Below are 24,999 nucleotides of genomic sequence, written 5' to 3' on the forward strand. Positions count from 1 at the left end.
AAAGCAGTGGAGAAAAACAACATGCCTTTTGATTTAGGGGGACAATATATTTTCTTTTTGGTAATAATCATATTACATTGTATGTTGGTTAGAATTTGATTCTCAGTGAAGAAAAATTAAGGAAACTTGACTGTGATTATAGGGTATTTACTTCTAAATGCTAAATGCTTTTATTATACTAAGGAAAGCATTTATTCTTAAAATTTTCTTTTCTGAACCTCAGCATGTATAGAAAGAACATTTTAATTTTCTTAAAATTAATGAAAAATTTTCTCCAGGTCATTAGAACTTACTGTGACACATATCTTAAATTATGTGGTTACTTTAGAAAATACTATGTAATAAATAAATGCAGTATTGTTGATTTAAAATAAATTCGGTCCAAAAGGAATGTGCTAACATGACCAGTTTTGAAAGAAAATTCTTGCACTGTGACTGCAGTAAAAAAGTGAAAATATTCTTGTCTCTAAGCCATTTTTATCTAATATGGGAATGTGCAAAGAATTGTTTTGTGATGCTACTAAAACTTCTATTGTTTCTATAATTAGTTTGGACAGAAATCTAGAAAATTGAAGAAGCTTTTGGATTATTTCTTTCTAGGTTTAATATATTTTTACAATGTGAAACTATGTTTACATATTTTTAGATAACAGAAATGATAATTGAAATTAACTGTGTTTAGGTTCTCTTTGAGTGAAGTGTGGCTAATGGGATATATAGTGATGATGTAGTGTTTGTGTTCCTTCTAACCAATCTCATTGTTATATCTATATACACATTTTTCATCAAGTCTGTGTCTATATAAACAAACATGGAAACTGTGGCCCTCACCTGGATCAGAACAAAATCCAGCAGCTGCCAGACCACTTTGGCCCAGGCCCTGTCAATGTGGTGCTCCGGCAGACGGTGCAGGCCTGTGTGGATTGTGCCATTCAAAGTAAGACTGTTTTTGAATTCCTTAAGCCAGATGATCGTGGAGGAGAAGTGATAACCGGTATGCACATCTAATCCTTTATCAGCTTTTGTTCTCTAATTGGATTTTAGGTTTCAAGAAGGCAAAGATTTTATAAAATACATAGATTATTTTCTAATTTTTTATTCTATTGATGATAATCCAATATTTATTTTGTTAATATATAGAATATTTATAATAATTATATGTTTATAGACTTTTAACCCTGTTTTGAAAAGTTTAACTTTCAAAATAAACTAATAATGTCAGTAATACTGTAAATTGAAGTAAGAGGTACAGATTTTTCCTTTTACCTTCTTTATTAAGCTTACTATAGATAAAGTGAGCTTTATATTAATATATTTTAATTTTTTTTTAAGAAAACAGACTAATATATAAGAATCTCTAAATAAAAATGTGATTCAAGAAGTGATTAAGGGATAAGATACATATGGCTCTCATGATTGTGTGATCAGATACTGCATTTATACCCATGGCTTCCCTGGTGGCTCAGAGGTTAAAGAGTCTGCATGCAATGCAGGAGACCTGGGTTGGAGACCTGGGTTCGATCCCTGGGTTGGGAAGATCCCCTGGAGAAGGAAATGGCAACCCACTCTAGTATTCTTGCCTGGAGAATCCCATGGACAGAGGAGCCTGGTGGGCTACAGTCCACGGGGTTGCAAAGAGTCGGACATGACTGAGCAGCTTCACTCAATCACTTCACTCAATGTTTGGAAGAGTAGAAAGTATTGTAGATCAGTGGGTTTCTATTGTTGTTGTTTACTTTATGAATATTTTTAAATGAGAATGCTTTTCTTAGTTTGGACTATTGTGTTTGAATGAGAGGAACTTATATAATTTAAGATTATTCCTTTATAAATTACAAAAATCACACATTAGATTTATATTTCCTATATTGATGGCTTTTTTGTTGTTGGTGTTATGGTTCTCATCTTTTTATGATGTGACTCTGACATCTTTTCATAGCTGCTTTTGATGGGGAAATTCATTCCATCCAGCTGCCTCCAGTGAACAGTGCATCATTTGTTCTTCGCTTTCTTGAGAACTTGTGCCACAGCCTGCAGTGTGATAACCTTTTGAGTAGCCAGCCTTTTAGCTCTTATAGAGGTAATACTCATAGTCCTGAAGAGAATGATCAAAATAAACCAGGTAAGAGAAAATGTAAAATTTTATACTAATCTTACATTAGATTCTTCACTAACTTGAGAGTCTTGTATAATTCAGTTTTTCCTTGTGTCCTCCTTAAGGTAAACCTTTTAGCCACAGTGAACTAACTAGGCATGTATAAAGTAAAAGTGAAGTCGCTCAGTCGTGTCCGACTCTTTGCGACCCCATGGACTGTAGCCTATCAGGCTCCTCCGTCCATGGGATTTTCCAGGCAAGAGTGCTGGAGTAGATTGCCATTTCCTTCTCCAGGGGACCTTCCTGACCCAGGAATTGAACCTGGGTCTCCTGCATTACAGGCAGACGCTTTACCGTCTGAGCCACCAGGGAAGCCAGGCATGTATAATATATAGTTTTTTGTTCATTCAAAATGGAAAAGTAATTTCTCATTGTATTCATAATTAACTTGAGAATCAAAACCTCAGAGCTATTGGGTTGGCCAAAAACTTTGAGTTTTTCTGTAACATCTTATGGAAAAACTGGAACAAACTTTATGGCCAGCCCAATATCTTTGTGGTTGATTTGCATTTCCCTAGTGGCTAATGTTGAACATCTTTATGCTTATTGGCTATTTGTACATCATCTTTGGAGAAATGTGTATTCAAATCCTTTGCCCATTTTAATTGGATTATTTGTCTTTTCATTATAAGACATATTTTTATATTTATTATATATGTATATATTACATATTTGTTATATATAAATATATAAGGAATTCTTTATATTCTGATTAAAAGTTCCATTCAGATATGTGCTTTGCTTATATTTTCTCCCATTCTGTGAGTTGTCTTTTCACTTTCTTAATGGTGTCCTTTTAAGTAAAAAAGTTTTAATTGTGATGGAGTCCAATTTATCTATTTTTTCTTTAGTTTCTTGTACTTCTGTTTTCATATCTAAGAAAACATTGCTTGATACAAGTTCATAAAGATTTACTCCATGTTTTGCCCTGTGTTGTGAGATGTAGGGGCCCAATTTCATTCCTTCACATGTGAAATCTAGTTGTTCATGCACTGTTTGTAAAAGACCACTTTTTCCCTCTTGTCTTGACACCCTAGTCAAAAATGAGTTTTCTATAAATAAAGGGTTTATTTCTGGATTTTCTATTTTATTGATCTCTAGGTCTATCCTCATGGAAGTACTATACTACGTTGATTACTGTAGCTTCTTGTAGTGAGTTTTGAAATTGGGAAGGATGAGTTTTCCAACTTTGTTCTTTTTAAAGATTGTTTTGGCTGTTCTGAGTCCCTTGCATTTCTATATGAGTTTTAGAATAAGCTTGACAGTTTCTGCAAAGAAGCCAGCTGGGATTGTAATAGGGACTGTGTTGAATCTATGGTTCAGTTTAGGGATAATTGCCATATTAATATTGAGTCTTCCAGTTCATGAACACAGAATGTCTTTCCATTCATTTAGGTCTTTTTAAATTTATCAACAGTGATGTAGTTTTCAGAGAGTACATCTGGCAGTTCTTTTGATAAATTCATCCCTAAATATTTCACTCTTTTTTATGCTATTGTAAATAGAATTACTTTCTCAACTTAATTTTTGGCTTGTTTATTGCAAGTATATAGAAATACAATTGATTTTTGTATATTAATCTTATAATCTATAACCTTGAATTTGTTTATTAGTTCTCATTGGGGTTTCTGTATGTGTATGAATTCCTTAGGATTTTCTTAAAGTCTGATATTAGTATAGACATTTCAGTACTGTTTGTGTGGTATATTTTTTCCATCCTTGTATTTTCAGCCTTCTTGTGTATTTGAATTTAAAGTTTGTCTCTTGTAGTAAGTTTGTAACTGGAACTTTAAAAAATCCATTATGCCAATCTAATGTCTACTGGAGTGTTTATTTCATGTACATTTAATATACTTACTGATAAGATAGGATTTGCATCTACCATTTGATATTTGTTTTCTATATGTGTCTTTTTTGAGGGGAGAGTTCTTTTCCTCCATTATTGCATTCTTTTGTTTTAAATAGATGTTTTCTTGTGTGCCATTTTAATTTCCTTGTTCTGATTACTATTTTTAATTAATTTATTTTAATTGGAGGCTAATTACCTTACTACTCTGCAGTGATTTTTGCCATACATTGACATGAATCAGCCATTGGTGTACATGTGTCCCACATACTGAACCCCCCTCCCACCTCCCTCCCTATCCCATCCCTCAGAGTTGTCCCAGTTCATCACCTTTGAGTGCACTGTTTCATGCATCGAACTTGGACTGGTGATCTTTTTCACATATGGTAATATGCATGTTTCAATGTTATTCTCTCAAATCATCCCACCCTTGCCTTCTCCCACAGAGTCTGAAAGTCTGTTCTTTATGTCTGTGTTTCTTTTGCTGTCTCAGATATAGAGTCATTGTTACCATCTTCCTAAATTGCACATATATATGTTAATATATGGTATTGCTGTTTGTCTTTCTGACTTACTTCACTCTGTATAATAGGCTCCAGTTTCATCCACCTCATTAGAACTGATTCAAATGTGTTCCCTTTTTAATAGCTGAGTAATATTCCATTGTGTATATGTCCCATAGCTTTCTTATCCATTCGTTTGCTGACGGACATCTAGGTTGCTTCCATGTCCTGGCTATTATAAACAGTGCTGCAATGAACATTGGGGTACACATGTCTCTTTCAATTCTGGTTTCCTTGGTGTGTATGGCCAACAGTGGGATTACTGGGTCATATGGCAGTTCTACTTCCAGTTTTTTAAGGAATGTCCACACTGTTCTCCATAGTGGCGGTACCAGTTTGCATTCCCACCAACAGTGTAAGAGGGTTCCTTTTTCTCCACACCCTCTCCAGCATTTATTGTTTGTAGACTTTTTGATAGCAGCCATTCTGACCAGCGTTAGATGGTACCTCTTGTGGTTTTGATTTGCATTTCTCTGATAATGAGTGATGTTGAGCATTGTTTCATGTGTTTGTTAGCCATCTGTATGTCTTCTTTGGAGAAATGTCTGTTTAGTTCTTTGGCCCATTTTTTTATTGGGTCGTTTATTTTTCTGGAATTGAGCTGCAGGAGTTGCTTGTATATTTTTGAGATTAATTCCTTGTCAGTTGCTGCATTTGCTATTATTTTCTCCTTTTATGAAAGCTGTCTTTTCACCTTGCTTATAGTTTCCTTCGTTGTGCAAAAGATTTTAAGTTTAAGTAGGTCCTGTTTGTTTATTTTTGCTTTTATTTCCATTATTCTGGGAGGTGGGTCATAGAGGATCCTGCTGTGATGTATGCAGAGAGTGTTTTGCCTATGTTCTCCTCTAGGAGTTTTATAGTTTCTGGTCTTACATGTAGATCTTTAAGCCATTTTAAATTTATTTTTGTGTATGGTGTTAGAGAGTGTTCTAGTTTCATTCTTTTACAAGTGGTTGACCAGTTTTCCCAGCACCACTTGTTAAAGAGATTGTCTTTTGTCCATTGTATATTCTTGCCTCCTTCGTCAAAGATAAGGTGTCCATAGGTACGTGGATTTATCTCTGGGCTTTCTATTTTGTTCTGTTGATCTGTATTTCTGTCTTTGTGCCAGTATCATACTGTCCTCATGACTATAGCTTTGTAGCATAGTCTGAAGTCAGGCAGGTTGATTCCTCCAGTTCCATTCTTTCTCACGATTGCTTTGACTATTTGAGGTTTTTGTATTTCCATACAAATTGTGAGATTATTTGTTCTAATTCTGTGAAAAGTACCATTGGTAGCTTGATAGGAATTGCACTGAATCTGTAGATTGCTTTGGGTAGTATACTCATTTTCACTATATTGATTCTTCCAATCCATGAACATGGTATATTTCTCCATCTATTTGTGTCATCTTTCATTTCTTTCACCAGTGTTTAATAGTTTTCTATATATAGGTCTTTTATTTCTTTAGGTAGATTTATTCCTAAGTATTTTATTCTTTTCATTGCAATGTTGAATGGAATTGTTTGCTTAATTTTTCTGTTTTCTCATTGTTACTGTATAGGAATGCAAGGGATTTCTGTGTGTTAATTTTATATCCTGCAACTTTACTATATTCATTGATTAGCTCTAGTAATTTTCTGGTGGAATTTTTAGGGTTTTCTGTGTAGAGGATCATGTCATCTGCAAACAGTGAGAGATTAACTTCTTCTTTTCCAATCCTTTTCTTTTTCTTCTCTGATTGCTGTGGCTAAAACTTCCAAAACTATGTTGAATAGTGGTGGTGAGAGTGGGCACCCTTGTCTTATTCCTGACTTTAGAGGAAATGCTTTCAATTTTTCACCATTGAGGATAATGTTTGCTGTGGTTTATCATATATGGCTTTTATTATGTGAGGTTTGTTCCTTCTATGCCTGCTTTCTGGGGCGTTTTTATCATAAATGTATGTTGAATTTTGTCAAAGGCTTTCTCTCCATCTACTGAGATTATTATATGGTTTTTATCTTTCAATTTGTTAATTTGGTGTATCACATTGATTCATTTGCAAATATTGACGAATCCTTGCATCTCTTGGATAAAGCCCACTTGGTCATGATGTATGATCTTTTTAATATGTTGTTGGATTCTGTTTGCTAGAATTTTGTTGAGGATTTTTGCATCTGTGTTCATCAGTGAAGTTCACCAGACTTCCCTGGTGGCTCAGACAGTAAAGGGTCTATCTACAATTCGGGAGACCTAGGTTTGAGCCCTGGGTTGGGAAGATCCCCTGGAGAAGGAAATGACAATCCACTCCAGTGCTACTGCCTGGAAAATCCCATGGACAGAGGAGCCTGATAGGCTACAGTCTATGGGGTCGCAAAGAGTCAGACACGACTGAGCGACTTCACTTTCATAAGTGATATTGGCCTGTAGTTTGTGTGTGTGTGTGTGTGTGTGTGTGTGTGTGTGTGTGTGTGTTTGGCATCTTTGTCTGGTTTTGGTATTGGGGTGATGGTGGCCTCATAGAATGAGTTTGACAGTTTACCTTCCTCTGCAATTTTCTGGAAGAGTTTGAGTAGAATAGCTGTTAGCTCTTCTCTAAATTTTTGATAGACTTCACCTGTGAAACCAGCTGGTCCTGGGCTTTTGTTTGTTGGAAGATTTTTGATTACAGTTTCGATTTCATTGCTTGTGATGGGTCTGTTAAGATTTTCTGTTTCTTCCTGGTTTAGTTTGGGAAGGTTATACTTTTCTAAGAATTCATCCATTTCTTCCAAGTTGTCTGTTTTATTGTCATATAGTTGCTGATAGTAGTCTCTTACGATCCTTTGTATTTCTGTGTTGTCTGTTGTGATTTTCCACTATCATTTCTAATATTGTTGATTTCATTCTTCTCCCTTTTTTTCTTGATGAGTCTGGCTAAAGGTTTGTCTATTTTATTTACCTTCTCAAAGAACCAGCTTTTAGTTTTGTTGATTTTTCTTTGTTTCTCTTTCATTTATTTCTGCCCTAATTTGTATGATTTTTTTTCCTTCTACTAAACCTGAGGTTCCTCATTTCTTCTTTTTCTGATTGCTTTAGGTGTAAAGTTAGGTTATTTATTTGATTTTTCTCTTGTTTCTTGAGGTAAGCGTATACAGCTATGAACCTTCCCCTTAGCACTGCTTTTACTGAATCCCATAGGCTTTGGGTTGTTGTGGTTACATTTTCATTTGTTTCTATGCATATTTTGATTTCATCTGTGATTTGTTGGTTATTCAAGACATGCTGTTTAGCCTCCTTATGTTTGTATTTTTATTAGTTTTTCTCCTGTAGTTGACATCTAATCTTACCTCGTGATCAGAAAAGATGCTTGAAATGATTTAAATTTTTTTGAATTTATCAAGGCTAGATTTATGGCCCAGTATGTGATCTATCCTGGAGAACGTTCTGTGTGCACTTGAGAAAAAGGTGAAATTCATTGTTTTAGGTGAACTGTCCTGTAGGTATCCTGTAGGTATCAATTAGGTCTAACTGGTCCATTGTATCATTTAAAGATTGTGTTTCCTTGCTAATTTTCTGTTCGGTTGACCTATCCATAGGTGTGAGTGGGGTAATAAAGTCTCCCACGATTATTGTATTACTGTTTCCCCTTTCATATGTGTTAGCCTTAGCCTTACATATTGCGATGCTCCTATGTTGGGTGCATATATGTTTATAATTGTTATATCTTCTTGGATTGATCCTTTGATCATTATGTAGTGTCCTTCCTTCTTTGTCTCTTTTCACGGCCTTTATTTCAAAGTCTATTTTATCTGATATGAGTATTGCTACTCCTGCTTTCTTTTGGTCTCTATTTGCATGAAATATCTTTTTCCAGCCCTTCAGTTTGGGTCTGTGTGTGTCCCTTGTTTTGAGGTGGGTGTCTTGTAGACAGCATATATAGGGGTCTTGTTTTTCTATCCATTCAGCCAGTCTTTGTCTTTTGATTGAGGCATTCGACCCATTGACATTTAAGGTAATTATTGATAAGTATGATCCTGTTGCCATTTACTTTGTTGTTTTGGGTTCGAGATTATAAACATTTTCTGTTTCCTGTCTAGAGAAGATCCTTTAGCATTTTTTGAAGAGCTGGTTTGGTGGTGCTGAATTCTCTCAGCTTTTGCTTGTCTGTAAAGCTTTTTTTTTTTTTTTCCTGCTAGAAATTGTATTTTATTTTTATTTTTTTTAACTTTACAATGTTGTATTGGTTTTGCCATATATCAAAATGAATCCACCACAGGTATACATGTGTTCCCCATCCTGAACCCTCCTCCCTCCTCCCTCCCCATACCATCCCTCTGGGTCATCCCAGTGCACCTGCCCCAAGCATCCAGTATTGTGCATCAAACCTGGACTGGTGACTTGTTTCATCTATGATATTATACATGTTTCAATGCCATTCTCCCAAATCATCCCACCCTCTCCCTCTCCCACTGATTCCAAAAGACTGTTCTATACATCAGTGTCTCTTTTGCTGTCTAGTATACAGGGTTATTGTTACCATCTTTCTAAATTCCATATATATGTGTTAGTATACTGTATTGGTGTTTTTCTTTCTGGCTTACTTCACTCTGTATAATAGGCTCCAGTTTCATCCACCTCATTAGAACTGATTCAAATGTATTCTTTTTAACGGCTGAGTAATACTCCATTGTGTATATGTACCACAGCTTTCTTATCCATTCATCTGCTGATGGACATCTAGGTTGCTTCCATGTCCTGGCTGTCCTGGCTATTATAAACAGTGCTGTGATGACCATTGGGGTACACATGTCTCTTTGAATTCTGGTTTCCTCAGTATGTATGCCCAGCAGTGGGATTGCTGGATCATAAGGCAGTTCTATTTCCAGTTCTTTAAGGAATCTCCACACTGTTCTCCATAGTGGCTGTACTAGTTTACATTCCCACCAACGGTGTAAGAGGGTTTCCTTTTCTCAACACCCTCTCCAGCATTTATTGCTTGTAGACTTTTAGACTGCAGCCATTCTGACTGGCGTGAAATGGTAACTCATAGTGGTTTTGATTTGCATTTCTCTGATAATGCGTGATGTTGAGCATCTTTTCATGTGTTTGTTAGCCATCTGCATGTCTTCTTTGAAGAAATGTCTACTTAGTTCTTTGGCCCATTTTTTGGTTGGGTCATTTATTTTTCTGGAGTTGAGCTGTAGGAGTTGCTTGTATATTTTTGAGATTAGTTGTTTGTGAGTTGCTTCATTTGCTATTGTTTTCTCCCATTCTGAAGGCTGTCTTTTCACCTTAATAATGAGAAAAGAGAAAGAGAAATTAAGGAAACAATCCCATTCACCATTGCAACGAAAAGAATAAAATACTTAGGAATATATCTACCTAAAGAAACTAAAGACCTATATATAGAAAACTATAAAACACTGGTGAAAGAAATCAAAGAGGACACCAATAGATGAAGAAATATACCATGTTCATGGATTGGAAGAATCAATATAGTGAAAATGAGTATACTACCCAAAGCAATTTATAGATTCAGTGCAATCCCTATCAAGCTACCAACAGTATTCTTCACAGAGCTAGAACAAATAATTTCACAATTTGTATGGAAATACAAAAAACCTCGAATAGCCAAAGCAATCTTGAGAAAGAAAAATGGAACTGGAGGAATCAACCTGCCTGACTTCAGGCTCTACTACAAAGCTGCAGTCATCAAGACAGTATGGTACTGGCACAAAGACAGAAATATAGATCAATGGAACAAAGTAGAAAGCCCTGAGATAAATCCATGCACATATGGACACCTTATCTTTGACAAAGGAGGCAAGAATATACAAATGGATTAAAGACAATCTCTTTAACAAGTGGTGCTGGGAAAACTGGTCAACCACTTGTAAAAGAATGAAACTAGGACACTTTCTAACACCATACACAAAAATAAACACAAAATGGCTTAAAGATCTACATGTAAGACCAGAAACTATAAAACTCCTAGAGGAGAACATAGGCAAAACACTCTCCGACATACATCACAGCAGGATCCTCTATGACCCACCTCCCAGAAATAAAGCAAATAATAAATAAGTAATTTTTTTATTGGAATTTGGAATTTGGAAATAAAAGCAAAAATAAACAAATGGGACCTAATTAAACTTAAAAGCGTTTGTAAAGCTTTTGATTTCTCCTTCATATTTGAGTGAGATCCTTGTTGGGTATAGTAATCTGCATTGTAGGTTTTTCTGTTTCATCACTTTAAGTATGTCCTGCCATTCCCTTCTGGGCTGAAGAGTTTCTATTGAAAGATCAACTGTTATCCTTGTGGGGATCCCCTTGTGTGTTATTGTTGCTTTTCCCTTGCTGCCTTTGATATTTGGTCTTTGTGTTTGATCTTCATTAATTTGATTAATATGTGTCTCGGGGTATGTCTCCTTGGGTTTATTCTGTTTGGGACTCTCTGGGTTTCTTGGACTTGGGTGGCTATTTTTTCCCCCATTTTAGGGAAGTTTTCAACTGTTATCTCCTCAAGTATTTTCTCATGCCCTTTCTTTTTGTCTTCTTTTTCTGGGACTCCTATGATTCAAATGTTGAGGCATTTAACATTGTCCCAGAGGTCTCTGAGGTTGTCCTCATTTCTTTTAATTCTATTTTCCTCTCTGCTTTAATTATTTCCATCATACTATCTTCCACCTCACTTATCCTCTCTTCTGCCTCAGTTATTCTACTATTGGCCCCTCCAGAGTGTTTTTGATGTCAGTTACTGAATTATTCATTATTGATTGACTCTTTTTTATTTCTTCTGGGTCCTTGTTAAACATTTCTTGCATCTTCTCCATTCTTGTCTCCAGGCTATTTGTAACTCCATTTGTCTTTCAAGATGTTAGATCATCTTTACTATCACTATTCTAAATTCTTTTTCAGGTAGACTCCCTATCTCCTTTTCTTTTGTTTATTTGTTTGTTTTTGGCATTTATCATGCTCCTTTACCTGCTGAATATTTCTTTGCCTTTTCATTTTGTTTAAATTTCTGTGTTTGGGGTGGCCTTTCTTTAGGCTGGAAGTTTGTGTTTCCTCTTTATTGTGGAGCTTGCTCCCTGTGAGTGGGGTTGGACTAGTGGCTTGTCAAGGTTTCTTGGTTAGCGGATCTTGCATCTGTGTTCTGGTGGATGAAGCTGGATCTCTTCTCTCTGCAGTGCAATGAAGTGTCCAGTAGTGAGTTTTGGGGCGTCTATGGGTTTGGCGTGAGTTTGGGCAGCCTGTATTTTAATGCTCTGGGCTGTGTTCCTGCATTGCTGGAGAATTAATGTGGTGTGTCTTGCTCTGGAACTTGTTGGCTCTTGCGCGGAGCTTGGTTTCAGTGTAAATATGGAGGCTTTTGGATCAGCTCTTGTCAATTAATGTTCCCTGGATTCAGGAGTTTTCTGGTGTTCTCAAGTTTTGGATTTCAGCCTCCTGACTCTGGCTTTCAGTCTTTTTATTATAGTAGCCTCAAGACTTCTCCATCCATACACCATAGATGATAAAATATCTAGGTTAATGGTGAAAAAATTCTCCACAGTGAGGGATACCCAGAAAGGTTCACAGAGATACATGGAGAAGAGAAGAGAGAGGAGAAAGATAGAGGTGACCAGAAGAAGAGGGGGAGTCAAAAGGGGAGAGAGCTATCTAGGCAGTAATCAATTCCCTATGTGCTCTCCACAGTCTGGAACACCCAGATAGGTTCAGGGAGTTACACAGAGAAGAGAAGAGGGAGGAGGGAGATAGAGGTGACCAGGAGGAGAAGAGGGGGCATCAAAAGGGGAGAGACCAGTCTAGCCAGTAATCAGTTCCCTAGGTGTTCTCCACAGCCTGAAACACCCAGAGAGATTCACAGAGTTAAGTAGAGAATAGAAGTGGGAGGGACGAGATATAGGTGACCAGGTGCAGAAAAGGGAGAGTCAGAAGTATAAAGAGCAATGAAGCCAGTAATCACACCCCTATGTGAACATGGTTATTGCAGATTAGATTCTTAAAGGTACAAAGTTAATAGCAAATACCAAAAAGCAAAGATTAAAAACCTAGAGTAGATTCTGAAAAATACAATATTAAAAATGCAAAACAAAATCTATCACAAAAATTATGAAAAATATATATGAAATTTGCATTAGAAATAGGGTCTTTTTTTGCAAGGTAATAGTAGTGTATAAAAATGAAAATTAAAGTAGTAATAAAGTACCTAAAAATAAAAAAAATGGTAATAGTAAAAATGTATTTAGAAATTTCTCTGGAGCTGTTGTGGGCAGTGTGTGCTCAGTTCTGTTTCAGATATTTCCTTGTTCAGCTTATACTTCTCATGGTCTATAGGTTCCTTCCAATGCTTAGTCAGTGTTAACTACTGGGTTTTAATCTGTTGCACCTGTCAGTTCCAGAGCAGTTCCCTCTTCTTTGTTTATTTTGCCTTCCTCTGTTTGCAAGTCTCTTCAGGGTCTAATTTCCACCCTGAGACAAGGGGGCAAAGGTGGTCACTTATTTAGGCTCACTTGTTCACTTGTGTTGTGGAAAGGGAGTAACACTGCAAACAAATATCACAGGCATGTGTGGTGAGTGCTCACAGTGTAGGGACCTCACAGGGTTTGCCCCAGCTCATGGTGGTATGTGCTTTCCAGGTCTACACTGCTCAGGCTCCAGGTTGCTCTGCAGGGGTACTGTCCAAAGCAGGCCCTGCGTTTCCTGCACTTCCCAGGTCTAAGCTGCTCAGGTTCAGGTTCTCGTGTTCTCCACAAGGGCACAGAGTCAGTTGGGCATGCGTTTTGTGCCCTTCCCAGGTCTGAGCAGCTCAGGTGACCAGGTGCTTGGCAAGCACACTGTCCCAGTTGGGCTGTGTGTCTTAATCACCTCCCGGGTCCTGGCTGCTCGGTTTCCCCGGTGCACTGTGAGAGCACTGTCTCTGATATGCTGTGTGTCTCACCTGGGGAGCTGAACTCAGGCTGCAACCCTCCTGGCAGATGTCATCCCTCTAGGATCCCAGGAATATGTGGTTAGCAATTGGGAGCCTGCTCACAGTTTGGTAGAGGATTCCAGTCTCTGGGGCCGAGATTGCCCCTTGCCTTCTGGCTCTTGTTATCGCACACCTGCCTATCTGCCTCCAGTGGGGGAGGGGCCTGTATAAAGGAGCTAGCTCTCCATTGGTATTCACTCAATCCTTTGTTCTGTGAGTGGGCCAAGATGCGCATTAGGTTAGAGTCTTTCATGGGAAAGTTCTCTTTTTTTTCTGTCTGGTTATCCCATAGTTTGGGTTGCTATCTCACATTAGCTCCCTCAGACTGTCCTCAGGGCATTCAGGCCCAGTCCTTACCTTAAACATGCAGCCGGTGACTCCCTGTCCAGCCCCAACTCTTTGGTGGCTGGACGTGAGTATCTGGGGTACTTTTCCACTGGGAGTGGCAGTTCAGCACGTATTCTGTGGGGTTTTTTTTTTCTTCTAGTTTTGTTGCCCTCTGAGATACATCATGAGAAACGCTGGGCTGGAAGAAGCACAAGCTGGAATCAAGATTGCCGGGAGAAATATCAATAACCTCAGATATGCAGATGACACCACCCTTATGGCAGAAAGTGAAGAGGAATTAAAAAGCCTTTTGATGAAAGTGAAAGAGGAAAGTGAAAAAGTTGGCTTAAAGCTCAACATTGAGCAAACTAAGATCATGGCATCTGGTCCCATCACTTCATGGGCAATAGATGGGGAAACAGGGGAAACAGTGTCAGACTTTATTTTTTGGGCCTCCAAAATCACTGCAGATGGTGATTGCAGTCATGAAATTAAAAGATGCTTACTCCCTGGAAGAAAAGTTATGACCAACCTGGATAGCATATTAAAAAGCCAGAGATATTACTTTGCCAACAAAGGTCCGTCTAGTCAAGGCTATGGTTTTTCCAGTGGTCATATATGGATGTGAGAGTTGGACTGTGAAGAAAGCTGAGTGCTGAAGAATTGATGCTTTTGAACTGTGGTGTTGGAGAAGACTCTTGAGAGTCCCTTGGACTGCAAGGAGATCCAACCAGTCCATCCTAAAGGAGACCCGTCCTGGGTGTTCATTGGAAGGACTGATGCTGAGTCGGAAATGCAAATACTTTAGCCACCTCATGCGAAGAGTTGACTCAATGGAAAAGACTCTGATGCTGGGAGGGATTGGGGGCAGGAGGAGAAGGGGACGACAGAAGATGAGATAGCTGGATGGCATCACCAACTCGATACACACGAGTTTGGGTGAACTCTGGGAGTTGGTGATGGACAGGGAGGCCTGGTGTGCTACGATTCATGGGGTCGCAAAGAGTCAGATATGACCAAACTGAACTCAACTGAGATTCCAAAACTCCCCACCGACCAACCGGTGAGAGGGTTTCCTGGTGTTTGGAAACTTCTCCTCCTTCATGACTCTCTCCCCAGGAAAAGTCTTGGCCCCTAACTTTTGTCTCTCTTTTTGTCTTTTATATTTTGTCCTACCTTCTTTCGAGGAGAATGGGCTGCCTTTCTGGGTGACTGGTGTCCTCTGCCAGTGTCCAAGTTTTGTGGATGTTGCTCAGCATTCAAATGATCTTTAGATGAATTTGTGGGGGAGAAAGTGATCTCCCCGTCCTATTCCTCCGCCATCTTGCGACTGCCCTACTATATTTTGAGTTATTTTTTAAATTGCCTTGGGGATTAAAATTAACATCTCTATTTAAAACAGTCTAGTTTGGATTCAGTCAGTTCAGTTGCTCAGTCGTGTCCGACTCTTTGTGACCCCATGAATCGCAGCACGCCAGGCCTCCTTGTCCATCACCAACTCCTGGAGTTCACTCACACCCACATCCATCGAGTCAGTGATGCAATCCAGCCATCTCATCCTCTGTCGTCCCCTTCTATGCCTGCCCCCAATCCCTCCCAGCATCAGAGTCTTTTCCAATGAGTCAACTCTTCGCATCAGGTGGCCAAAGTACTGGAGTTTCAGCTTTAGCGTCATTCCTTCGAAAGAACACTCCAGGCTGATCTCCTTTAGAATGGACTGGTTGGATCTCCTTGCCGTCCAAGGGACTCTCAAGAGTCTTCTCCAACACCACAGTTCAAAAGCATCAATTCTTCAGCGCTCAGCTTTCTTCACAGTCCAATTCTCACATCCATACATGACCACTGGAAAAACCATAGCCTTGACTAGGCAGACCTTTGTTGGCAAAGTAATGTCTCTGCTTTTTAATATGCTATCTAGGTTTGTCATAACTTTCCTTCCAAGGAATAAGTGTCTTTTATTTTCATGGCTGCAATCACCATCTGCTGTGATTTTGGAGCCCAGAAAAATAAAGTCAGCCACTGTTTCCCCTGTTTCCCCATCTATTTCCCATGAAGTGATGGGACCGGATGCCATGATCTTCATTTTCTGAATGTTGAGCTTTAAGCCAACTTTTTCACTCTTCTCTTTCACTTTCATCAAGAGGCTCTTTAGTTCCTCTTCACTTTCTGCCATAAGGATGGTGTCATCTGCATATCTGAGGTTACTGATATTTCTCCCGGCAGTCTTGATTCCAGCTTGTGCTTCCTCCAACCCAGCATTTCTCATGATGTACTCTGCATATAAGTTAAATAAACAGGGTGACAATATACATCTTTGACGTACTCCTTTTCCTATTTGGAACCAGTCTGTTGTTCCATGTCTAACTGTTGCTTCCTGACCTGCATATAGGTTTCTCAAGAGGCAGGTCAGGTGGTCTGGTATTCCCATCTCTTTCAGAATTTTCCACAGTTTATTGTGATCCACACAGTCAAAGGCTTTGGCATAGTCAATAAAGCAGAAATAGATGTTTTTCTGGAACTCTCTTGCTTTTTTGATGATCCAGCAGATATTGGCAATTGGATCTCTGGTTCCTCTGCCTTTTCTAAAACCAGCTTGAACATCAGAAGTTCATGGTTCACGTATTGCTAAAGCCTGGCTTGAAGAATTTTGAGCATTACTTTACTAGCGTTGAGATGAGTGTAATTGTGTGATAGTTTGAGCATTCTTTGGCATTGCCTTTCTTTGGGATTGGAATGAAAACTGACCTTTTCCATGGCCACTGCTGAGTTTTCCAAATTTGCTGGCATATTTAGTGCAGCACTTTCACAGCATCATCTTTCAGGAATTGAAACAGCTCAACTGGAATTCCATCACCTCCACTAGGTTTGTTCGTAGTGATGCTTTCTAAGGCCTCCTTGACTTCACATTCCAGGATATCTGGCTCTAGGTGAATGATCATACCATCGTGATCATCTTGGTCGTGAAGGTCTTTTTTTCAGTTTGGATTAATACCAACTTAATTTGGTTGGTATTAAAACTTCAGCAAAAACTTTGCTGAAGCATAACTTTATTTCTTGCACCCTTCGTTGTGCTATTATTGTCATACAGATTACATTTTATACATTTTAAATGGTACTCTTTTTTTCTAATGTAGATTTAAGTTATTGTCTGTTTTCATTTCATCTTGAAGGAGTCCCCTGTGTTTCTTACAGGGTACCTCTCTAGGAATGAGACAAATGAAAGTTTTTCTCAAATTTTCTTTATGGAGAATTTCCTATTTTCTCCTTCATTTTTAACAGATTAGTTTTGCTAGATATATAATTCTTCATTGACCATCTTTTTGTTTCAGTGCTTTGAATATATTTCTACTTCCTTCTAGCCTCTGTAGTTTCTGATGAGAAGTCAGTTGCTAGTCTTCTTTAGGATCCTTTGTATGTATGATTTGCTTTTCTGTTATTGATTTCAATATCATCTTTCATCTTTTGCTTTTGATGGTTGACTGTGTTTTTTTCTAGATGTGGATATCTTTGAGTTTATCATAATTGGAGACTTTTGTATTTTTTGGATTGTGCACATTAACAGTTTTCATTAAATTTGGGAAGCTTTTAGACATTATTTCTTCAAATAGTCTTTCTGTTCCTTATTATCTGTCTTCTCCTTCCAGGAGTTTCTCATTATGTGTATTTTGGTACTGCTTGATCTTTGATATCCCACAGGTCTCTGAGGTCTGTTCATTTTTTCTTCTTTTTTGAAGAAAAATATTTTTATTTAATTCTTAAATAACAACAGTTACTTAGTAATGGGATTTATGCAGCTATTGTGTACTGCATAACTCCTCAAATCTTGGAGTCAGATTGGACAAGACCACCCTCATTTCCTGTTTTACATTGATGTTTAAAAAAATTTTTTTTTTACTGGAGGATAATTGCTTTATAGTGCTGTGATGGTCTTTTCTTTTTCCTGTTCCTCAGACTAATTTCAGTTGACCTTTTTCAAAATTTGGTGATTCTTCTGATAATTCAGATCTGCTGTTGAGCCCCCTAGTGTATTATTTTTTATTTCATTTATTACTCTTTTCAAGTCTTGAAGTTCTATTTGATTCTTTTTTAAATAATTTTTTATCACTTTATCAATAGTGTGAGACATTGTTCTTATACTTTCTTTTAATTCTTTAGACATGATTTTTTTTAAAGTTCTTTGTCCACATATAAAATAACTGATTTGATATCTTTGCTTGGTAAGTCCAATGTTTGGGCTTTCTCATAGGCAGGTTCTGTTGACTCTCACCGCCCCCCCCCCGCCCCCACCATGTATGGGTCATACTTTCCATTTCTTTGCATGTCTCCTAATTTTTAATTGAAATTTAAAAGTAATATAATGCAGCAAGTCTGAAAATCAGGTTCCCTACTCCTTCTTAGGGTCTGTTGTTGCTGGTGATGTTTCTATTTTTAAGAGACTTTATTGGACTAATTTAATGACTTTTCATGGGCTAATTTTGTTATATGTGACTACTGACATCTGTTCAGTTACTTCAGTTCAGTTCAGTTGCTCAGTGGTGTCCGACTCTTTGTGACCCCATGAATTGCAGCATGTCAGGCCTTCCTGTCCATCATCAACTCCCGGAGTTTACCCAAACTCATGTGCATCGAGTCAGTGATGCCATCCAGCCATCTCAACCTCTGTTGTCCCCTTCTCCTCCTGCCCCCAATCCCTCCCAGCATCAGGGTCTTTTCCAGTGAGTCAACTCTTCACATGAGGTGGCCAAAGTATTGGAGTTTTAGCTTTAGCATCAGTCCTGCCAATGAACACCCAGGACTGATCTCCTTTAGGATGGACTGGTTGGACCTCCTTGCAGTCCAATGGACTCTCAAGAGTCTTCTCCAATACCACAGTTCAAAAACATCAATTCTTTGGTGCTCAGCTTTCTTCACAGTCCAACTCTCACATCCATACATGACCGCTGGAAAATCCATAGCCTTGACTAGACAGACCTTTGTTGGCAAAGTAATATCTCTCCTTTTCAAGATGCTGTCTAGGTTGGTCATAACTTTCCTTCCAAGGAGTAAGCATCTTTTAATTTCATGACTGCAGTCACCATCTGCAGTGATTTTGGAGCCCAAAAAAATAAAGTCTGACACTGTTTCCACTGTTTCCCCATGTATTTCCCATGAAGTGATGGGACCAGATGCCATGATCTTTGTTTTCTGAATGTTGAGCTTTAAGCCAACTTTTTCAATTTCCTCTTTCACTTTCATCAAAAGGCTTTTTAGTTCCTCTTCACTTTCTGCCATAAGGGTGGTGTCATCTGCATATCTGAGGTTATTGATATTTCTCCCGGCAATCTTGATTCCAGCTTGTGTTTCTTCCCGTCCAGCGTTTCTCATGATGTACTCTGCATATAAGTTAAATAAGCAGGGTAACAATATACAGCCTTGACGTACTCCTTTTCCTATTTGGAACCAGTCTGTTGTTCCATGTCCAGTTCTAACTGTTGCTTCCTGACCCGCATATAGGTTTCTCAAGAGGCAGGTCAGGTGGTCTGGTATTCCCATCTCTTCCAGGATTTTCCACAGTTTATTGTGATCCTCACAGTCAAAGGCTTTGGCATAGTCAATAAAGCAGAAATAGATGTTTTTCTGGAACTCTCTTGCTTTTTTGATGATCCAGCAGATGTTGGCAATTGGATCTCTGGTTCCTCTGCCTTTTCTAAAACCAGCTTGAACATCTGGAAGTTCACAGTTCACGTATTGTGGAAGCCTGGCTTGGAGAATTTTGAGCATTACTTTACTAGCGTGTGAGATGAGTGCAATTGTCTGGTATTTTGAGCATTCTTTGGCATTGTCTTTCTTTGGGATTGGAATGAAATGTGACCTTTTCCAGTCCTGTGGCCACTGCTGAGTTTTCCAAATTTGCTGGGATATTAAGTGTAGCACTTTCACAGCATCATCTTTCACGATTTGAAAGAGCCCCACTGGAATTCCATCACCTCCACTAGCTTTGTTTGTAGTGATGCTTTCTAAGGCCCACTTGACCTCACATTCCAGGATGTCTGGCTCTAGGTGAGTGATCACACCATCAGGATTATGTGTGTTGTGAAGATCTTTTTTGTACAGTTTTCTGTGTATTCTTGCCACCTCTTCTTAATATCTTCTGCTTCTGTTAGGTCCCTACCATTTCTGTCCTTTATCGAGTCCATCTTTGCACGAAATGTTCCCTTGGTATTTCTAATTTTATTGAAGAGATCTCTAGTCTTTCCCATTCTGTTGTTTTCCTCTATTTCTTTGCAGTAATTGCTGAAGAAGGGTTTCTTATCTCTCCTTGCTATTCTTTGGAACTCTGCATTCAGATGCTTATATCTTTCTTTTTCTCCTTTGCTTTTTGCTTCTCTTCTTTTCACAGCTATTTGTAAGGCCTCCTCAGACAGCCATTTTACTTTTTTGCATTTCTTTTCCTTGTGGATGGTCTTGATCCCTGTCTCCTGTAGAATGTCACAAACCTCAGTCCATAGTTCATCAGGCACTCTGTCTATCAGATCTAGTCCCTTAGTGTCTAATCTATTTGACACTTCCACTGTATAATCATAAGGGATTTGATTTAGGTCATACCTGAATGGTCTAGTGGTTTTCCCCACTTTCTTTAATTTCAGTTTGAATTTGGCAGTAAGGTGTTCATGATCTGAGCCACAGTCGGCTTCCGGTTTTGTTTTTGCTGACTGTATAGAGTCTCTCCATCTTTGGCTGCAAAGAATATAATCAATCTGATTTTGCTTTTGACCATCTGGTAATGTCCATGTGTAGAGTCTTCTCTTGTGTTGTTGGAAGAGGGTGTTTACTATGACCTTAGTGGTCAGCTAGTGATTGTACAGGGATTTTCCTAAGTGCCCAGAACCAGTATATCTTCCAGCCTTTGTCAAGGGTTTTTTTTTGGTGTGTTGAAACTTACCTTCAACATTCCTTGCAGCGCTTCATAGTTGTCAAGAAATGAAAGATTAGGGCCTTCCAAAGTCTTCCCTAGGCATTCATAAAGCCATGCACATACATACGGCCTTACAGATTTGCAGGAATATCTCAGTGCTTTTCTAAGTGTCCTAATGGACATCTCATTCTCCCGTTCTTTTGGTCAAGCTTTTTGTCAGCCCCAACTGATAATCCTGCCTTAGAGAGCTTCACCACTAAACATTTGCCACTGTCGTGGTTTTTTGGTTTTGATTTGGTTTAATTTTTGACCAGTGCTTTGGAGATAGGACTGTTCACACAGAGCAGCCTCTGATTTAGGTCAAATAAAACAAACCCAGAGATCAGAGGTTTTCAGAGACAGTTCTCTGAGGGTGAAGCTTTTGTAGAATTCCAAATGCTTTGTGCCCCTTCCAGTGTTAGGCTGCTGGCTTTCACAGCTACTTTAGTTGCGAAGCTATTGGTTTGCAAAACTGCTGAAAAACTGAGATTAAGATGGGGGAAGCTAAAATGTCAGAATTTGTTGTTCTGATATTCAGCCATTTTTCTTGAATAAACGCTTTTTTGGTTGTTGTATCCCCTGAAGAAGGGATAGGCTAACCATTCCAGTATTCTTGGGCTTCCCTGGTGGCTCAGACAGTAAAGAATCGCCTGCAATGCAGGAGACCTGGGCTGGATTCCTGGGTTGGGACGATCCCCTGGAGAAGGGAATGGCTACCCATTCCAGTATTCTGGCCTGGAGAATTCCATGGACAGAGGAGCCTGGCAGGCTATAGTCCATGGGGTCAGAAAAGTCAGACATGACTGAGTGGCTTTCACTCACTTAAGCCTTTTGTTAACATCCAGAGTTTTGAAGAAGTTGATTTTGCCAGTGCTGTCATTAGTTTTATGAAAGAATGGAAAGTCCTTAATCAGTCATCTTGGAAGTGCCTCTCTATGATGACTTTTAAAGTACTTTGTAAATTATCTGGCTTTTTCTAATTACTCTGCAAGAACAGTTTCATGCCTTAGCTTACTACAGTACCCAGAAACAGAAGTCAAGAATCAGTTTTATGTTTGTATCAATCCCAGATAGTAGACCATATACTAGCTTCATAAAGTATTATAATGTTGTACATAAAAGGTAAGTAAAGAATTTTTCTGCTCTTGCTATAATTCTGAAGTAAATACCTATAGAAAACTGTAGAAACTGTATACTTTAGTGTTCAAATTTTCTGTATCAGTAAATTGGTATGAAAAAAGTCAGTTATTTCTTTTCTTAGAATTTAACAGTCCTTATTGTAGAAATACGTCTTATTCACTGAAATATGTTTTGGCTGTTGATTTTTATAGTTGATGATTAAAAATAAAATCAAAAGTCAAGAACGCTTTTAGACTCATTCGTAATCAGTCAGTAACAGGATGGTTTAAAATTACTTATCAGAGGATTTTAAGGGACATGCCTGACCCTTAGCCATTTTTAACTAGATGAAGTTTGACTTTGGTACTTTGTCATTGCAGTCTGTCTCCTTTCTGAAGATCTATTATCCTACTTTATAGATTTTTATTGTACTTTATTTTTCCTTTTAGTTGGAGATTAAATCAAAATATTGATTCATTTTAGGATTATGCCTTAAAGAATGGTCTTTTAAGAAGAAATGCATTTGGTTGAATGATAAGTAAGCAGTAGAATTGTTTTAAGAGTAGCCCTAGGCCAGGATTGTTACCTATAAAATGGAGTGTTCTTTGTACTCTATCTACTCTAACTTCTCTGAATTCTTAAACTTTTTTGTTCATGGGAGCAATTTTCTCAGGCCTTTTTAGTTGCCTCACTGCTGCCTGAGAGAGTTAGAAAAATATGATGACCCTAGAATAAGTGAAGCCTGGATATAATGGTTTTAACCCTTGTATATCACTGAAATATTTAATAGGATGAAATGAGCACATCTTGTTCATAAACAAATGATTATTGATCAAGTTATGTAGACAAATGATATACAAAGAAGTGTTTTATGCTGTTGATATGAAAATGCCTAAGTATATTAATTAGTTAAAACAGACATCTCTTTTTTTGAAAACAGTAGAAGAAGATATAATGGAAAAGAAAATCACCAAACGACCTTCTGAACAACCTTTGCCTTATGTTGCTCCTCTCTCTCCTAAGCAACCCAAAATAATAGTGCATCCCTCTGAAGGTAAACAGTAGTTACATGTTGCAAGATTGGAAAGAAAAGTCATTCTGCTATCACTTATGTATGCTGTTGAGTGTTGGTGTTGGGAATAGGGGAGTATATTTCCCAACTGCCAAATCCGTTTGGCAGTTAGCTATTTATTACTTTGGCAGCTTTGTTGAGCACTTCATTCCCTTAAGAAATGCACAGTTGTCATTTCTCCTTAGATTAAAGAAAAACAATTATAGCAGCAATTCCCATTCAGCTTTGTATTGCAAAAGCTTTATAGAAAGAGGAATAGAAAAACCTAAAACATTTCTCCAGTGAAGGTTTTTTTTTTTTTTTTTTTTAAGTGCCCAGGTAGTAAGCAAATGTTAGAAACCAATTGTGTAAGAACTGTATTTGTAAAAATAAATGTTTTAGTGAAGTGTTCATAGTCTTGGTGGCAAGACTGGCAAAGGTTATTTATGAGAAAAATAGATGATGTCATTAGAATCAATTTGGATTTCAGGACAGTGAAATCAAGAAGGGGATAGCCATGTGCTTTGTGTTAGAGGTTTGTAGTTCATTACACCATGGCTTAAGTAAACTATTGTTGCCAATTTAGGGGATTTTTGACATTTTAGTAGTATTCAAACTGTAAGTCTGTTGAAGATAATTGCCTCTGTCTTTTTTCTTATTGCCTTCGTATTTTTTTTTTTTTTCTTGTAGAGGAAGTATTACCTTCTGAGGAAGATGGCATGGCCAAAAAGGAAAAGCTTTCTGAAGAGTCCAAGAAGTCACCACTTAGTTCAGCAAATTCTTTGAGTCCTGCCAGAAAAAATCCTATAAGCACTCATACTCCAGTCTCCATGAATGGTTCTCAAAGTATGCCATGCACCTCAAGCCTCAAAGTAGTGGAGACCAAATCACCTATCAAGAGTAGTCAGCTTGAAGTTGAATTGGAAGTGCAGAGGGAAAGTGAAGGTATTTTCCAAAACAATGATTCTCGTCTGATGGGTTTGTCTTTCCCCTTAAGGTTCCTATGCCCCACATCATCCCCTGAGAGTTTATCACATTGAAGAAATTGTCAAAATTGAGGAGGTAAGAGTCCTCCCCTTCACATCATTGTCAGGGCCAAGCTGCTGCAGATGATCTAATCCTCATGGCATTACAGAACTGTTTCTGGGGATCTGGATCACCAATCATGTTTCTGATAGAGACTTCTTTATTTTATTGGTTTTCATTCCATTGTAGTTTCTCATTTCCTTGGATACTGTCTGGACTCACAAACCTCGTATGACTCTGAGGCCTGGAAGGATGCACTCCCTCTTCATTCTGATGTGCTCCCTTCCTTGTCCCTCTTGAGACCTTTCCTGGCCCCAGCCTGTACTTGGCTCCCAGATCTAGGCTCTGGCATCCTGTTGCTGCAGCCATTTCCCTGTTTTCCACACTCTCAGTCATTCCCTCACACCGACCAGGAGAACATGATGTGTATAAACTGTACAGCATCCTACCACTCATTTAGAAAGAGCCAGAACAGCCTTCCACGTGCAAAGATAGCTCTATCCTGTACCCTTTTAAAGATTAAGGATGTTGGGGTGGAGGGAATAAGTGTTTTGTCTTTTTTCACCAGATAGGCATTTAGGCAAGGTTGAGGAATAAAGGAAGTAGGAATCAACTCACTCCCTTGTCTTTTATCATGGATATCATCTGTACACATGCTGTGACACATTTAATATTGTCACTCCCATCTCATATACCCCATATAGATTGTCCCTGGGTTTGGAGTGATTTTTGTAAAGAATCTAAAGATAGGTGTTCATTTTATAAAAGGGTAGTGTATTGTAAGTTTTTAGATATTTTCACTATATGAGCTTATGAAGATAGGCCTTCTTAGAAGAATGCTCTAAAGGTTACTTCTAATGCTGAATCTCACTTCCAAATGTATATCTAACACTACCATGCCAAAGTAGCCTGTTTTGGGGTTTGAGGATGCCAGCTTCTAGTCTTCCTAGGTGTGGAAAGACTTAATAGTAATAACGTTACTTAATAGTAATAAACTCATCATCATCTTCATTACCATCTGATATTATGTGCCAGCACATAATATTTTACATTGCTTC

General features: G+C 38.2%; 1 protein-coding gene and 1 non-coding gene across 2 annotated transcripts in view; one reads left to right on the forward strand and one right to left on the reverse strand.

Annotated features, from left to right (window-relative positions):
* Positions 1-24,999, forward strand: part of SCML2 (Scm polycomb group protein like 2) — a 121,401-nt gene that overhangs the window by 91,067 nt on the left and 5,335 nt on the right. The window contains exons 10-13 of the mRNA XM_019956407.2: positions 791-994; positions 1,940-2,122; positions 22,805-22,918; positions 23,606-23,860. Coding sequence (XP_019811966.2) covers positions 791-994; positions 1,940-2,122; positions 22,805-22,918; positions 23,606-23,860 — 756 coding nt within the window. The remainder of the gene's footprint in view (positions 1-790; positions 995-1,939; positions 2,123-22,804; positions 22,919-23,605; positions 23,861-24,999) is intronic.
* TRNAY-GUA (transfer RNA tyrosine (anticodon GUA)) lies at positions 2,395-2,467 on the reverse strand. The gene has a single exon. It is a non-coding gene; the product is annotated as a tRNA-Tyr (tRNA).

Source organism: Bos indicus, chromosome X (genome assembly GCF_029378745.1).
Source record: "Bos indicus isolate NIAB-ARS_2022 breed Sahiwal x Tharparkar chromosome X, NIAB-ARS_B.indTharparkar_mat_pri_1.0, whole genome shotgun sequence".
NCBI classification, from domain to species: Eukaryota; Metazoa; Chordata; class Mammalia; order Artiodactyla; family Bovidae; genus Bos; species Bos indicus.